At 43.0% G+C, this 16,661-nt stretch overlaps 1 protein-coding gene across 3 annotated transcripts; it reads left to right on the top strand.

Moving 5' to 3' along the window:
- The first annotated feature begins 8,773 nt into the window (after window positions 1-8,773).
- On the top strand, window positions 8,774-14,623 carry sp8 (Sp8 transcription factor). Of its 3 annotated transcripts, XR_004223084.1 has the most exons (3): window positions 8,774-8,971; window positions 10,300-13,259; window positions 13,406-14,623. XR_004223084.1 is itself a non-coding variant. In XM_002933286.5 (2 exons), exon 2 carries the CDS (start codon window positions 10,333-10,335, stop codon window positions 11,839-11,841), a length of 1,509 nt encoding a protein of 502 aa, XP_002933332.1. In that variant the 5' UTR covers window positions 8,776-9,298; window positions 10,300-10,332; the 3' UTR covers window positions 11,842-14,623.
- Window positions 14,624-16,661: the final 2,038 nt, after the last annotated feature.

The following is a 16,661-nucleotide window of genomic DNA, read 5'->3' as shown; positions in this document are numbered from 1 at the left end:
TAGGGACAGAACCTGCCAGTCATCTCATGGATGCATAGGTTTTACAAAAGGAGAAATAGGTATTACCATAAATGCATAGGCTTTACATTGAGGACAACAATCTTAATAGTTTTTACCCTGTGGGGACCAGGAAATATACAATGGGGGCAATATTCTCACTAGCCATTGCTATAAATATCTGGGTCTTCTACTGGCACTAGAAATCCCACCAGCATTTTTTATGATAGCCCTGTAAGGCCTTCCTTCAACAATCAACAACAATCACAGGTATGAGTGACATATGGGGCTGTTAATCCACCTATCATTATTACAGGTCTGGGTGTTGAACAGGGAGGCTGCACTAAAACCATTATTTATTCTAGTCATTTCTATATGTGTCTGGACATTAAACTCAAACCATTCATTTTATTAGCCATTTCTAAATATACCTGGGCAATTAATTTCAGCCATTAATTCTATTTGCCATTTCTTTATGTGCCTGAGCTCTTAATTTTACTAGCTGTTTAGATATGTAAATTTGCTGTACCCTCTCTATTAGTTTTATTAGCCATTACTATGTGTGCCTGGGAGTAACACTGGGAACCATGATTCTGCTAGTTACTACTATATATACCTGGGAGTACTCAGAACCATTATTCTGCTAGTTACTACTATATATATACCTGGGATTTACACTCAGAACCATTATTCTGCTAGTTACTACTATATATATACCTGGGATTTACACTCAGAACCATGATTCTGCTAGTTACTACTATATATACCTGGGATTTACACTCAGAACCATTATTCTGCTAGTTACTACTATTTATACCTGGGAGTAACACTCGGTAGGAGCCATTATTCTGCTAGTTACTACTATATATACCTAGGAGTAACACTCGGTAGGAGCCATTATTCTGCTAGTTACTACTATATATACCTAGGAGTAACACTTGGTAGGAACCATGATTCTGCTAGTTACTACTATTTATTCCTGGGAGTAACACTTGGTAGGAACCATGATTCTGCTAGTTACTACTATATATACCTGGGATTTACATTCGGAACCATGATTCTGCTAGTTACTACTATATATACCTGGGATTTACATTCGGAACCATTATTCTGCTAGTTACTACTATATATACCTAGGAGTAACACTCGGTAGGAACCATGATTCTGCTAGTTACTACTATTTATACCTGGGAGTAACACTTGGTAGGAACCATGATTCTGCTAGTTACTACTATATATACCTGGGATTTACATTCGGAACCATTATTCTGCTAGTTACTACTATATATACCTAGGAGTAACACTTGGTAGGAACCATGATTCTGCTAGTTACTACTATTTATACCTGGGAGTAACACTCGGTAGGAACCATGATTCTGCTCGTTACTACTATTTATTCCTGGGAGTAACACTTGGTAGGAACCATGATTCTGCTAGTTACTACTATTTATACCTGGGAGTAACACTCGGAACCATGATTCTGCTAGTTACTACTATTTATACCTGGGAGTAACACTCGGTAGGAACCATGATTCTGCTAGTTACTACTATATATACCTGGGAGTAACACTCGGAACCATGATTCTGCTAGTTACTACTATTTATACCTGGGAATTACACTGGGTCGGAACCATGATTCTGCTAGTTACTACTATTTATACCTGGGAATTACACTGGGTCGGAACCATGATTCTGCTAGTTACTACTATTTATACCTGGGAATTACACTGGGTCGGAACCATGATTCTGCTAGTTACTACTATTTATACCTGGGAATTACACTGGGTCGGAACCATGATTCTGCTAGCTATCTCTATACTTGCCAAGGTTTAGATTTTAAGCCGTCTTTCCGCTCTTGACGAATTCTTGATCCCCTATCCTCTTTTTGTTACGAAATTATTCGCATTATTTATGCTACATTGAGCGATCTAATGGCTTCCTGATAGCCAGCTAATTGCTCTGACTGGTAATTATAATTGGTTTCTATAGGAGAGGGCTGCTAGGCTCGCCTTATTATTCCATTCAATATACTAGATCCGAAATGCAAAGTGAAAAGAAGCCATTCTGTATATTCACTCGCGTTATTAAAACAGGGTTATCTCTGTGCAGACGTAAGAATTACGTACATAACTGCAATTGGAATTGTATTTATTGTGCTATTGGTGTCTGCACAGTTCTGTGCGTGTAAATCAGTAGCGCCTGTATGAGTGAGAGGGATTGGGGGGTGAGGGTTTGTGTTACTGTGAATAAGTTAACTTTGCCTTTATACGTGGGTTATTTACTGTGAATTTACTGTGTTATATGTGTGGAAAATGTGTTCCTGTCTGTAATTCGTAATGTACAATTTAATCATGGGTGTCTGTACCTTTGTTAACTCAGTAAAATTCTGACTGTGTGTCCAAATGCGTGTACACAGACATGCACATGAAATACACACACAGTTATACACACACACATAGACACACACATATACACACACACATATAACACACTCACACTCAACAGGTCAAATAAATGCGTTCATTCTGCATTAGCCTTGTCCATGATGTGCAAGGAAGCATCAGAATAACATGTAGTTCAGGGAATATTACACTGGCAGTTCAAAGCTCTAACTAGTTGGTTCGGTATCTATGTATCTATCATCTATCTATCTATCTATCTATCTATCTATCTATCTATATCATCTATCATCTATCTATCTATCTATCTATCTATCTATCATCTATCTATCTATCATCTATCTATCTATCTATCTATCTATCTATCTATCTATCTATCATTATCTATCTATCTATCTATCTATCTATCTATCATCTATCTATCTATCTATCTATCTATCTATCTATCTATCTATCTCTCTCTATCTATCTATCTATCTATCTATCTATCATCATCTAATCATCTCTCTCTATGTATATCTATCATCTGTCTACCTATCAGTCTATTCTGTATACACGAAATACACACACACACATATACACACTCAACAGGTCATATAACTGCGTTCATTTGAAAATATAATAGTCACGCCATTAGAGACTGGGCCATTCATTTTTTAAATAAACACATTGTTATGCTTTATCTCACTTTCCCTCTATCTATATCTATTCTATCAGTCTATCCATACACATATTTGTGTGAGTGCCTGTTCTCTGCAATAGCCTTGGCCATGAGGATAACATGTAGTTCAGGGAATATAACACTGGCGGTTCAAAGCGCTAATTGGTCGGTTCGGTATGGAACCAAGTTTATTATTCAGAAAACAGGCACAAAGCAAGTGGGTAACCGACTGTATAGCTATCAGTTGGCAGAGAATACACTGGAGGTGAGATACAACTATAAATATCAGTGAAAGTGGATTGAGCTGCCCCAGGGCCAATAGGAAGGGTGCCCAGGCACTGACCAACAATCTCAGCAAATTCGGTCGCTCCCTACAGCTGAAAGCAGCGGACACTTATCAGTCTATTTGTTTTTGGTAGACCAATTAAATTTTCTACAAACAAGTCAAAGTTGTTTTTTTATTTATTTATTTGTTTGCAAATATGTATTATATTATACTAAATATATATATTAATCCCCTCACACATACACCTTGGTTCTTGGTCACCCCCAAACGTCCAGGACTCACTATGAATTGGAACATGCCTGTGTGTTTAAACCTGTAAACTCTGAGCGACTCATAGATTATGTGTAATTAAACTCAGTTCCCAAAGTAACATTTATCTTGGGCGAGTGCGATTGCAATTGTAACCCGTCTGGGGGAGACGTCGTGCAATCTGGAAGCCTTTCCTCTTCTCTGAGACAGAATCAATACTGTACAGGAGAGGAATTTACTGGGTTTTAACAGAAACAGTCAACGGTGAAAAAGTGTCATTTAATGGCACAGGCGCCCTAGAGCGCCTTGTGCCATTAAATTGCACTTTTTCAACGTTGACTGTTTTTGTTAAAACCCAGTAAATTCCTCTTTTGTACAGAAGATTGTTGAAGTGGCCTACCACCCACAAACTGTTGTTTGCATAATGAAATAAAATATAATTCTGAGCAACTTTCCAAAATACAAAAGTCTGTTTCCTTTCTATGCACTGTTGGTTCTGATTTCTGAAACAATGTAGCAGACTCCAGACTAAAAGGAAAACTGACTTCTGCACTATACACTATATCAGGAGTCAGAACTGGGGCTGAGTGCAGAGAACATAAAAGGGTAAAGGAATACTGCTTTCAGCAGCAATTACATTTACAAATAACTTTAAAAGGCGTATTTATCTTATAGCTTGAAGCTGCCTTGAATTGTATTTTTTCATTGTACAAAAAAACAGTTTTTGTGTTGAGGACCCTTTTAAAGAAAAGTGGAAGACTGCATCTGGCTGATACTGTAGGGAGGACTAGCCAAGAGAATTTATTTCTATCCATCTTTTTATTGACTCCTAGTACCTGCCCAGGTTTCCCTGCTATGATTTGTAGGGTTATAAGTGAATGGCATAGATTTTAATCTTACTAAATGTACATGCTTCATTTAGTGAGTGCATACAGTCCCAGACAGACATATATTATGTATATGTATTATTACTGGGCACAAAGATTTCGAGAAGAGCAATTTGTCGCGGCATTTAACCCGTGAGTGCAGTAAATTCGCCCGGCCGCGGTAATGAGACGTGGGGTTTTGATACGTTTTACTTAGAGGCAATAAAGATACAGTGCAGCCCTGGGAGGCAGCCGTGGGTTTGGTTGGAGTAGGACAAATAGATGTAAGTGCGATTAGCAGGTTGGGGGGATCAAGCACTTGGAGGATATGAAGTGGCACTGATAGGAAGGGAGTGTGAAATAGAAGCAGATCTACATAATTGGAGAAAGGAAGGAGCTTGGCTTGCAACTACTCGACCGAGGCACTTATAGGGCACATATATCCATTAACCCGTACTTGTCCGCCCAGGTACGTCCGGCACAATCGGGCTTTTTATTTGGCTTTTTATTGATCGTTGCTGATTGTTTTTGCAATAACAGAATTGCCATTTGCTATATGCTGAGACTTGTATTTAATTCGTTTTTAACATTTTTATTTATAAGTAGACAAACAGTAAGCAGGACTGGACTTCTTATCTGCAAAGTGACAGTGGGCAGGAGTTTGTATATATGAGGTTATACTATGAGGGTGCTAGTGTGTTTGTGCAAGTGTGAGTCAGTGAGTGTGCTTGTGATGTGTAGTGTTAATAAGCTGCTCTTCCTGTACTGCTGTATTTTTAATATATTGCTAAAAAAGAGAGAACTGCCTGTTTGTTAGGAATATCTGTATATCCCAGGCATATTATTACTAGACTGTTTCCAGTTTAAAATAAGTCGGTAGCAAAGTTGTACGCACTATGTTTTACACCATGTCCAATTTCCTATCCCCCTTCTTCCTGACCTTACTCACAGAATCATAAGTAATTATATATCCTTTGTATTTGGTTATGTAGCTTCATGTAATGTTGTTTAATCAGGCGTTTGCGCTTTAATCCCACATATTCTCTTACCCTAAATTGTACTGCTCACACTCTACTCTGTTCTTTCACTCTAATGTGCCCAGAATATGCCCTAAATAATATTCACTATCACCCTAAAGTGCCTATGTTATATTCGACATATTGTCTCATCCTTATGAGTCCAAACTGTACCAGATTTTGTGTGCCCACACCATACCCATACCCCTAATATTTCTTAGCTCTGATGTGCTCATATTATATCCGGTAAACTCTCTTGCCCTGCTGTACCCACAACCGTACTCCTGCCCCTAAGGTGCCCACACTTCACTCTGTACCTCTCCTCACACTACAGGCTCCTAGTCTGGGCCTCAACTCTGCCCGCACCCTATAAGTGCCAGTCTCTGTGCCAGGAGGGTGCCTGGGTGCAGCTAAAGATGGGTGCACTGGGCACTGGGACAGGGGAATCAGGGCCCGACGGGCAGTCTCCTGGGCTAGAAAGAAGTGGGAGACGCGTTGATCTTGGGAAGGTTTTCTCCAGGATGTAAATGAGGTCCCAAAAGCTGTTGTCCAAATGGGAGAAACAGAGAAATTAATCAGGGATCCCATCCATCATAGGCTGTAATAAAGGCAGCGACAGGGATGAGGCAGATGATATGATTAAGGAGCTGTGGTCGTTTTAATTAACTTTTTGCTGTCCTGTAATGATCAAACTGGTCAACAGCCCCGGTCAATAAGCATGTTAATATCAACCAAATAAAACCAGGGATGATTAAAAACCTCCTGCTTTATTAAATTTGAAATTCAAATGAAATTTATGCTGCAGATGCGCTCAGAATACTAATCTGGTAGTGTAGGATCGCTGCTCTCGGCTCCTGCAACAGCTTCTCTCGCACTGACTGGGAAATGGGCGCACAGGAACCGCCGGGTATCAGCCTGGCACCCCCAGCCCTCAGCACCCAGCGGTGCGCCTGTGTAACCCCTCCGCCCGGGAAATGCCTGCACTCAATGCCTGTACTGTAATGCCTGGGGCATACTGCTCTGTGCACTGTATGATCCAGTGGGTGATTGGGTGGGCAAAATAGTAGGTAGATAGATGATAGATAGATAGATAGATAGATAGATAGATAGATAGATAGATAGATAGATAGATAGATAGATAGATAGAGATAGATAGATAGATAGATAGATAGATAGATAGATAGATGATAGATAGATAGATAGATAGATAGATAGATAGATAGATAGATAGATGATAGATTGATAGATGATAGATAGATAGATAGATAGATAGATAGATAGATAGATAGTTAGATAGATGATAGATAGATAATTGTATGTATTAATAATGATACATTATAGACATAGAAAATTATAGATAGACATACAGTTGATCATTATAGAATTTATATAAATATATATAAATCAATTATATAGAGATGATTCCAGATAGAAAGCTAATAGATAGACAGATAGATAGATGATGATAGATGATGATAGATAGATAGATAGATAGATAGATAGATAGATAGATATAGATAGATAGATTATAAATAAGCAGACACAATAAATGACAAATTCAGATAAAGAGAAAAAACACAAATACGCTATTTCACGATATAGAATAATATATGTATATAGACAATTGATAAAGACAAAAAATAGATTATAGACACGATAGTGAAACAATATAAATAGATTTATGGATGACAGGTAAGATACACACAGGAAGTATACAGATATAACCGGTGTTTGCCAACAAGCAAGCAGCATAATACATTTGTTTCATATCTGTAGCCTTTCATTTTATCGCTCTCTCCCGCCTCTCTTACGGGTCCTACTAATACACACAGTTTAATTAAAGAAATGAGTACGTTTTTGATGTATTAACCCTTTCTCCGCCAGTAAGGCAGCTGCAATCGCTAGCAGCGAAAGTGTTAAGGCTGGAAGTTTAAACAAGTGTGTATTAGGTTGTGGGAATGAATATCATTACAGGAGCAAGGCAAAGCAATGAAGTTAATTCTTTTTTTATTTGTTAAACGGGAGTCTCCTCCTGGTCCCACCTCTCCCTCCTTCTGGGCCGGGCAGGCACGCCTTCTCTACAGGCTGGAATCAGTCAGAGCGCAGGGAGAAAGCGGCCCATTCATTTGGCTCCACGCTTCCCATCTCAATCAGAAGGGTGTAAGGTGCCTCACACACCCCCCACATCAATAGGTATCATGTCCAAACAGGCACCATAATCCCCCGCCGAAATAAATTGGAAGCGCTTTACCAGGGAGAGAAGGGCATGCTCTGGGTCTGTCAGGGCGGAACGTTTCCCTGTGACAGTCAGATGCCTGCTGGGTGGCACAGTAATGCCTTTCTGGGCACCGCGGCTCCTATGATTAATGATTAGACAGTCAGTTATACCAACAGCTTCTCATAGCTTACACTGTCATTTCTATAAGCATTCACTTCCAACGTGGGCTCTATCATGGGACACCCACACCTGTAGCACTGCCATGCTGAATGGCATATGGGTTAGTCCACCTTCCCTAGTCGTAGGGTTTGTCCAGGCAAAAGTTTTGAATTAATAAATCAATTTAATGAAACAATGTAAACAAGTCCCTTGCCTGTGCTCTTCTCGGTGCCCCAGGTGTGGGCAGAACATGGGCATGTCAAACTGCTCCCCAGAGCAACCAGTGTCCCCAGTGTAAAGCCATGTCTTGCCTTATCCCCCTGCCACTATCTTGTTAATTAGAGCTGCAGTACTTATGGATTGCAGAGTTTAACCCTCAGTGGAAAAAAGAATTCAGAGGTGCCATGGGGAATTGGCAGAGCCACTGCGAGTGACCAGGGTCCCCTTACCTCCCTCATTTTGCCCCCAAACAATTTAGGCAAATGCCAGATCCGACCTGCAGTGGTGCATGATGGGGATAGGGGGTCATTGGCTGAAGAAAAACAATTAAAGTTTCCCTTAACTCTGTAAGTGTCGGCAAACCCCATCAGAGCCCTGCAAGTGTGTGGGAGTAACTCAATGGACACGACACCATCACCCCTTCCAGCCCAAACCCTTCAGATTAAAGTATATTCACATCCCCCTAGAAAGAGAAAACGGAAGTTCCCAGACTCAAAGTGGGTCCTTTCGAATAAAAAACAACATGGACAAGAAAAGAGAATGTACTGGGAGCAGAATAGGTGCCTGGAAAGGACTGGGGGAGGCGGGGAGCCACTGGGGAAATGTCATTGTATTGGTTCTCCTCCCTCTTGCTCCCAGTGCCCCCTCTGCTGGGAGTGGGCTGTCCGGGCTGTGGGGATGACATCACACGGCAGAGGGCCTGAGAGGTTCGGCGCTGAGGCTGATTGGTGGGCTGCCACTCAGCGGTACTTCAAAGCCGGAGAGGAGCTACAATTGAGGTGGAATGGGCGGACCTGATCATTGTATTGCACACCTCTAAAAAAAACACTGCTCTGATTTATACATATAAAAAAGATCCTCTGAGGAGGGCACTTTTGTGATGGCAACTTCTCTACTAGGGGTGAGTCTGAGGATTTTCTTGTTGCTTTAATTAGTTCTTTTCTTCTTCCCCCCTTTTCTTTTACTGCCTGTTGGAGGGGGTTAAAATAGCCCTGGGTCCAGACAGGGGCTATCAGTCTCCCATTGAGCGCTTTAGTACGAGGGAGTGGAGAGAGGAGGAAAAAAAGGAAGGAACTTAAAGGGGGCCGAGTCACTTTGGATAAGGTATTAAGGGCATTTGGAGCAAGAAGCATTGAGCTCGGTGCTGCAGGCTCGGTACATGAGTGCAGGGACAGGTTTATAGGCTCGACTTCCTACTGGCATTACCCTCAGCCTTCTCCTCTGCCAGGTACGTGCCATCTCTCTTTATTCCTCTCATTCCCCGGCCTGGGAGCCGGCCATTACACAAGCGCTACAACTTGCACTTAAATGTTCGGCCTTTTGAAGTCAGAAATGTTAACATACATTTAATTTTCATTACCTTGTTTTATGCAATGTTGGTACCAAACGAAAAAAAAATATATGAAATGGATTTATGCTCTAGGATAATTTCTTTTTTGTAAGAAAATGCGAAACCAGTGGTTAATGCGAATTAAATACAAATGTGAATATTTATTACATTCAAAATATCTAGTTTTTATAACTAGATTTATTTAGACAGAATTGTTATTTTGAGGGAATATTTTAGCCTCTGTTTAGAGAAATCCCAAGCCCAGAGTGAGTTTGATTCCAAGTTATTCTGCTCCAGTTCCCCGGTTCCGCTGCTGTTTCATTGCACAAATTATATAGAAATGGAAGCGGAATTCAGACGTAGCAATTGGCAAGTTACATGGAGTCGCTCTATCTCTGGGTTACAAGCAGCTACAAATCATTCTGACAGGAAATTCTAAAGTTAACGATAGTTTGCAACTTTGTGGCGTTTAACTAAACTGATCGCCTGCTGCTGTACGCGCAACTTTGTGGCACTTTACTTATTCGATCGCCTGCTACTGTATGTGAAACTCGGCGGATTTTACTAAATTACCACCCACTGTGTGTGCAACTTCGTGGCATTTTACCAAAGGTCAAAACATGTTATATTAAAATTGCTTTAATTGGTTTAAAATGACCTATTCGCCCTTTGCTAAGCCTGTCAGTAGTAAGAGTAATGTATCACAAAGTTGTGAGGAGTTTGTACCCCGAGTGTCAGGGCCTGTGCAGTGAGTGGGATGATCCCCAGTACAGGGGCGACCCCCTAGTATAGAGTTATCGTTGTACATTGTGCCCCGGTGATATTATCGCTTTGTGCTGTAAGAAATGCGAATTACTTATTAACTCTCTCCATCTCTGTTTCTTCTGTTTTCTCCCCAGGAAGAGCCCCGCTTGGGATCCACACCCCTGGCCATGTTGGCCGCCACCTGTAACAAGATCGGCAGCCCCAGCCCTTCCCCATCCTCCCTGTCGGACAGTTCGGCCTCATTCGGGAAGGGCTTTCACCCATGGAAACGATCGTCGTCCACTTCCAGCAGCTGCACTCTGGCTTCAGGCTCTCTCTCTGGCTTCAGTGTTGGGGGCTCATCCAGAGGGGGAAACGGATCGTCCAGCGCTGCAGCGGCGGCGGCTGCTGCTGCTGCGGCTGCCGCGGCAGCTGCCCTAGTTTCGGACTCTTTTAGCTGCGGGGGTTCTCCTGGATCCAGCGCCTTTTCACTCACTTCTGGAGTAAGCGGTGGCGGAGGAGGCGGCGGAGGGAGCAGCGGATCGGTATCAGCCGCCTCCCCGTTTGCTAACGAGTACTCTGTGTTCCCGGTAAGCGGGGGGTCCCAGGAGGCAGCGGCGGCGGCGGCAGCTGCAGCAGCTGCGGCGGCTGCGGCCGCCTCCCACCACCAGCCGGTGTTCCTGTCCAAGGTGCACGCTTCAGTAGACGGACTGCAGAGTATCTACCCCCGGGTGGGAATGGCGCACCCCTACGAGTCCTGGTTCAAACCCTCGCACCCTGGGGAAGTGAGTGCGGCTGCGGCCGGAGGGGCCTCTAGTTGGTGGGAAGTTGGAGCCGGTTGGATCGATGTGCAAAGTCCCGGGGCCGGTGCCGCTCTTCACCCTGGGGCGCTGCAGGGCTCCCTACACTCCCCGCTGGGGGGATACGGTACGGACTACAGTGCAGCCGGCCTGGGACATTTCAGTGCTGGGGGTGGCGGCGGTGCAGGAAGCGGAGGGGGAGCGGCCGGGGCAGGCAATGGCGGAGGAGGGGGCCCGGGAAGTCACTTACTGAGCTCGGGAGGACAGCACATAATGGACGGATTTAAACCTGTCATTGGACCTGGTTCGTACCCTGACCCATCCTCCTCCCCTTTATCAGCAGGCTCCATGCTGGCACCTACCGGGCCCCTGGGTGGGTCTCCCCGCTCCTCAGCCCGGCGCTACTCGGGAAGGGCCACCTGTGATTGCCCCAACTGTCAGGAAGCCGAGAGACTGGGCCCCGCTGGTGCCAGTTTGAGAAGGAAAGGGTTGCACAGCTGTCACATCCCGGGCTGCGGCAAAGTCTATGGCAAAACGTCGCACCTAAAAGCGCATTTGCGCTGGCACACTGGGGAGCGGCCCTTCGTCTGCAACTGGCTTTTCTGCGGCAAGAGATTCACTCGCTCCGACGAGCTGCAGAGGCACCTGCGCACCCACACTGGGGAGAAGCGCTTCGCTTGCCCCGTCTGCAACAAGCGATTCATGCGCAGCGACCACCTCAGCAAACACGTGAAGACGCACAGTGCCGGGGGGGCAGGAGGGGGCGCAGGCTCCACAGGGCCAGGCAGCGGCAGCAAGAAGGGCAGCGACACCGACAGCGAGCACAGCCCCTCCACTAGCCCACCATGCCACTCCCCGGACCTCCTGCACCCCCCTGACCGCAATGGCTTGGAGTAAAGCCCCCCAGCAGGCCCCGGACACTCAGTGGTCACTGTGTAAGGGCACGGACATGGCACTAACTGGCATTGTTCCCCCGCAGCTTGACTCCTTTATTGCACAAATGAGCCCCACTTAGCACATCAAAAGTCGTTTTAAAGGATTTGTCCAAAAATGTGGAAGCTAATTCCCCCCTCCCAGCATTGCTGAAGCGGACAAGAAGGAAACTAATAAGGACAAGTTATCTGAACTGGTGTGTGAGGGTGGGTGCTGCTGGGTGGCATAATGTGCCCGGGTGCCCCCAATGCGTTTAATATGATCGCTCTGCTGTCTGAACTGGTTCCCTCGCAAGTTGCTTTTTTCCAGGCTTCTCTAGAACCCAGGTTTTAATGGAGACTGGAAATGCCAAATGAAAATGCCACAGTAAGTGCTTCTATTGTGTGTGGGCAAGCCTCGCAAAGTTGTGTGAAATGGTTCAGCTACAGTAGTTCGTACTCAGCTGCGATTCTGTCGCGCAACAATTTCCCTGTCCCAAGAAGGAACTCAGAAACTAGTAGCCTAGTGATTGCTGGGACTTGTGGGGTGGGGGGGGGGGGGTTATCAGTCAGGAGGTTATCGCTATGAAAACAAAGGGGAGGCTTTGTACTTGGTATCCTATCCTATTCAAATCCCACCTAAAATGCACTTGATTCTTCAGAAGGACCTTCCATTAGCCCCATTCTGTAACCCTGTGAGTGCCAGAGGTGACTTCCCAGTAATACTTACCCATTCTATAACCCTGTGAGTGCCAGGGGTGACTTCCCAGTAACACTTACCCACTCTGTAACCCTGTGAGTGCCAGGGGTGACTGCCCAGTAACACTTACCCACTCTGTAACCCTGTGAGTGCCAGAGGTGGCTTCCCAGTAACACTTACCCACTCTGTAACCCTGTGAGTGCCAGAGGTGGCTGCCCAGTAACACTTACCCACTCTGTAACCCTGTGAGTGCCAGAGGTGACTTCCCAGTAACACTTACCCACTCTGTAACCCTGTGAGTGCCAGAGGTGGCTGCCCAGTAACACTTACCCACTCTGTAACCCTGTGAGTGCCAGAGGTGACTTCCCAGTAACCCTTACCCACTCTGTAACCCTGTGAGTGCCAGAGGTGGCTGCCCAGTAACACTTACCCACTCTGTAACCCTGTGAGTGCCAGAGGTGACTTCCCAGTAACCCTTACCCACTCTGTAACCCTGTGAGTGCCAGAGGTGGCTGCCCAGTAACACTTACCCACTCTGTAACCCTGTGAGTGCCAGAGGTGGCTGCCCAGTAACACTTACCCACTCTGTAACCCTGTGAGTGCCAGAGGTGGCTGTCCAGTAAAACTTACCCACTCTATAACCCTGTGAGTTCCAGAGGTGACTGCCCAGTAACACTTACTCTGTAACCCTGTGAGTGCCAGAGGTGGCTGCCCAGTAACACTTACTCTGTAACCCTGTGAGTGCCAGAGGTGGCTTCCCAGTAACACTTACCCACTATATAACCCTGTGAGGGCCAGAGGTGGCTTCCCAGTAACACTTACCCACTATATAACCCTGTGAGTGCCAGAGGTGGCTTCCCAGTAACACTTACCCACTCTATAACCCTGTGAGGGCCAGAGGTAGTTGCCCAGTGACACCAATTGCTTGGGCAGGGGAGAGATTTCCATTTATGATAAAAATTTTTGTACTTTACCGTACTTGTCCCTCTCTCTCTTTCATACATACTGGGATGTTCCTAAATAGGACTAAAGAATGTCGGTTCACTTGTGCTTCTCCTCCTTTCTGCCCATTCCTATCTGAACCTTGTATTTTACACTTCCTAACGATCAGTTCTACATGAAGGTGCTCACATCTATCTACTAAATCTAATTCACTTTGGTAGTAGGAAAATAATTACCCTCAGATTCCTTGTCCTGGGCATTGATTTTATTATGTGCAAGTTCTTGCCCGGTAACCAGTTCCATAAAATTAAATTATAAATAATAATGAACAAAAAATAATCTAATAGCTGTGGAAATTGGTCTCTTTTAAAGGCTTCCGCCAAAATGTGAGGTGAATCACGGAGGCTATTTGTATAGTATTTTTCTTGTACATAAATCGCAGTAAATATTTGAAATATATATATAGAAGTGCAACAGTTTTCTTTTTGTCACAGCAATGAAATAAATCGAGTTATTGTTACAGCTAACTGACGTTTATTTTATATTTTTTGGGGTTTATTTGTCCCTTGAAGTGTTTATGAGACAAAAAAGGCACTTTGAGGATTTTAGTTTTGCTTGAATATGAATTTAGATGGGAATAATCTTTGGGGGAAAATGCAAAGCGATATTTGATTAATGTTGAATGCCATTTTATTTAATGGAGCATGTTCTTTGCAATTGCTGGTATAGCTAAAGTAACAGTCCTCCTCTGATTTCATTACAAGTGAGTACCCCAAACACTCACATATTAATTATACTGTAGGTGGCCTGTGTATTTCCTGCTAAAATGTAAAAAAAAGAAAAAAAAATGAGAGAAAAAAATGTTAAAAAATAATAAAGATGAAAAAAAACACATTATGAAATGTTAAATAGCCACTGACAAGAAGATATCCATAGTTTGCAGAAACTGCAGACTGATTTTTTCCTCTTGTTGTAATGTTGAAATAATTTGGATATTTCACATTGAAATGAAAAAAAGCCTTTCGCTGGGACGTTTTAGATTGCATTATAAATGCATGAAATGTAATTGGTTTTATTTGTAATATTTTAAATAATGGTATTAATAAACTCTGGAAAAAAAGAAAAATGTTAAGTCTTTTTTGTGCGTCTATATGTTTTACTTAATTTGTATGAATCCACTTTTTCTGGCTCCGGCTTTACTTAATACTTATTTGGGAATATTGCTGGGGAACAATAAACACCGAATTCTGTGACGATCATTCGTTCGAAATCTCTCTTCTCACCTAATGAAATAATGTCATTTTCTTCGGGTGACTGTTTCTATATTGAAAATCTATTTATTTATATCGTCCCCGAGAATGTACATTAGTTAAATTAAGAATGATATTCTCTTCTTCCCATAAATACAAAGAGATGATGGGACCTAATTCCCCTTGACTATACACGATTGCCTAATTTAATAAGGAGTAAATGTTATTATCAATAGAGTGAACTCCCTTAGCCCTGTCATACATCTTGGTAGAGGGGAGTCGGTGAATGGAAGCAAAGCCAGTACGAGGCGGGTCATTTCATTTCATTTGTTAGATCTATAAATTAGGCTGCATATAGGCAACTCCATGCGGGCAGCAACATGTGGATTTTATAAAGGGTAAACACGGTAGTTATCCACAACAAATACAGAACGATTTTTCTATTACTATCATTATTATTAATACAGCTCCTACTAGTACTAATCTCCTACACAAGAACCTGTTAATTCCCATCGCTTGTGCAGAATATGCTGTTCCCTAACAGTATTAAATGCTTTACAGAAAGAAGCCAGGCAGGCTAGCAATCGCACTCATGCTGGTAACGCAGCAATCATGTTTTCTCTTTCTCCCTTAGGGCCAAATTCAATGTTCTCTTTTTCCATGAACACCTTTATATCGATAACTAATATCGGGGTGGAATTTCATACCTGTAAATACTTCTATATATGGGCATTTCGTATTTGTTCTACAAAAGGGACATGTGTACCTGGGTGTCTGAATTTCTGTTAAATAGGAAAGTAATTTTAAATCGATCCACAGGTAGGTAGGCAAACAAGATAGATAAATGGTCACACAGAGAGCAAGAGAAAGTCGGAGAGAAGACAGAAGGACAGATAACTTAATAGAAAAGGAATATGGAACATGGGAAAATAGGGTTGCAGATAACAGATATAAGACGTTAAACAGGACAGATACATTAATAGATAATATCGAAGATGATCAAAACGATATGAACGATACAGAAAAATATATTGGATATAATACAAGTATTATCGGATAAAATAGGAGGGGGTAAATAAAGTTAGATGATAGAAATATATGAATATTATACAGAGAAACAGGTGATAAATATCTAGTAGATTTTGTTAAAAAGTGTGATATCTATTTAATTGTCTAATATTTCCACACAGTAATTGGAAACTCTATGTACGAAATTATTTCAGTAGTCTCTCTCTGTGTGTGTGTATATATATATATATATATATATATATATATTTTTTTTTTTTTTTATTCCCAACACTATAACCAATAACAAAATTACAGTGTTACAAATTGCCCCCTGGCCCCAAGCGCTGTTGCCCAGGAAGGAGTTTATTACATCCCTCTGTATGGAGTTTAGGTGTAACTGGCGGCCCACCAGCTGTTGTCACATAACCCAAGGCTACGGGAGATGCTCTAAATATTAGTAAAAACGCAGTTAAGGAGCCACAGGTTGATTATTTCTGTATTAGTCCCAGTTACATAAAGCAGGGCATAGGGTAACCAACCGACTGCAGGGCACTAAGGGCACTAAGCCCAGCTCCAGGGTTTATTTACTAACTGCTGCCGGGCGGAGAGCTATCGGTTGCAGGCGTCAGGAAGCATCGGTTGCCTTAGTTCACAGCCAAAACAGCGACTGACCTTAGGGTCACACTGGTGTCTATCCAATTCCTACTCAGTAGCCAACATTTACTTTAAGCTTGGCTTAACCCACCGCACTGCTCTATGTAACTGTCCTGGGAGTGGGCGATGTTTTGTATAAGAAGTTTGCGCCAGTTTCAAACTAAAGTTGCGGCTGTTTTGCCCAGCGCAGAGAATGATAAGACAATCGCCCCCATGGAACTGGTTCTTTGGTTTAGAAAAAAATCGAGTGTA

This window comes from Xenopus tropicalis, chromosome 6 (assembly GCF_000004195.4).
Source record: "Xenopus tropicalis strain Nigerian chromosome 6, UCB_Xtro_10.0, whole genome shotgun sequence".
NCBI classification, from domain to species: Eukaryota; Metazoa; Chordata; class Amphibia; order Anura; family Pipidae; genus Xenopus; species Xenopus tropicalis.
Note: the sequence above shows the minus strand (reverse complement) of the source record. Positions and strands in the feature narration are given on the sequence as shown.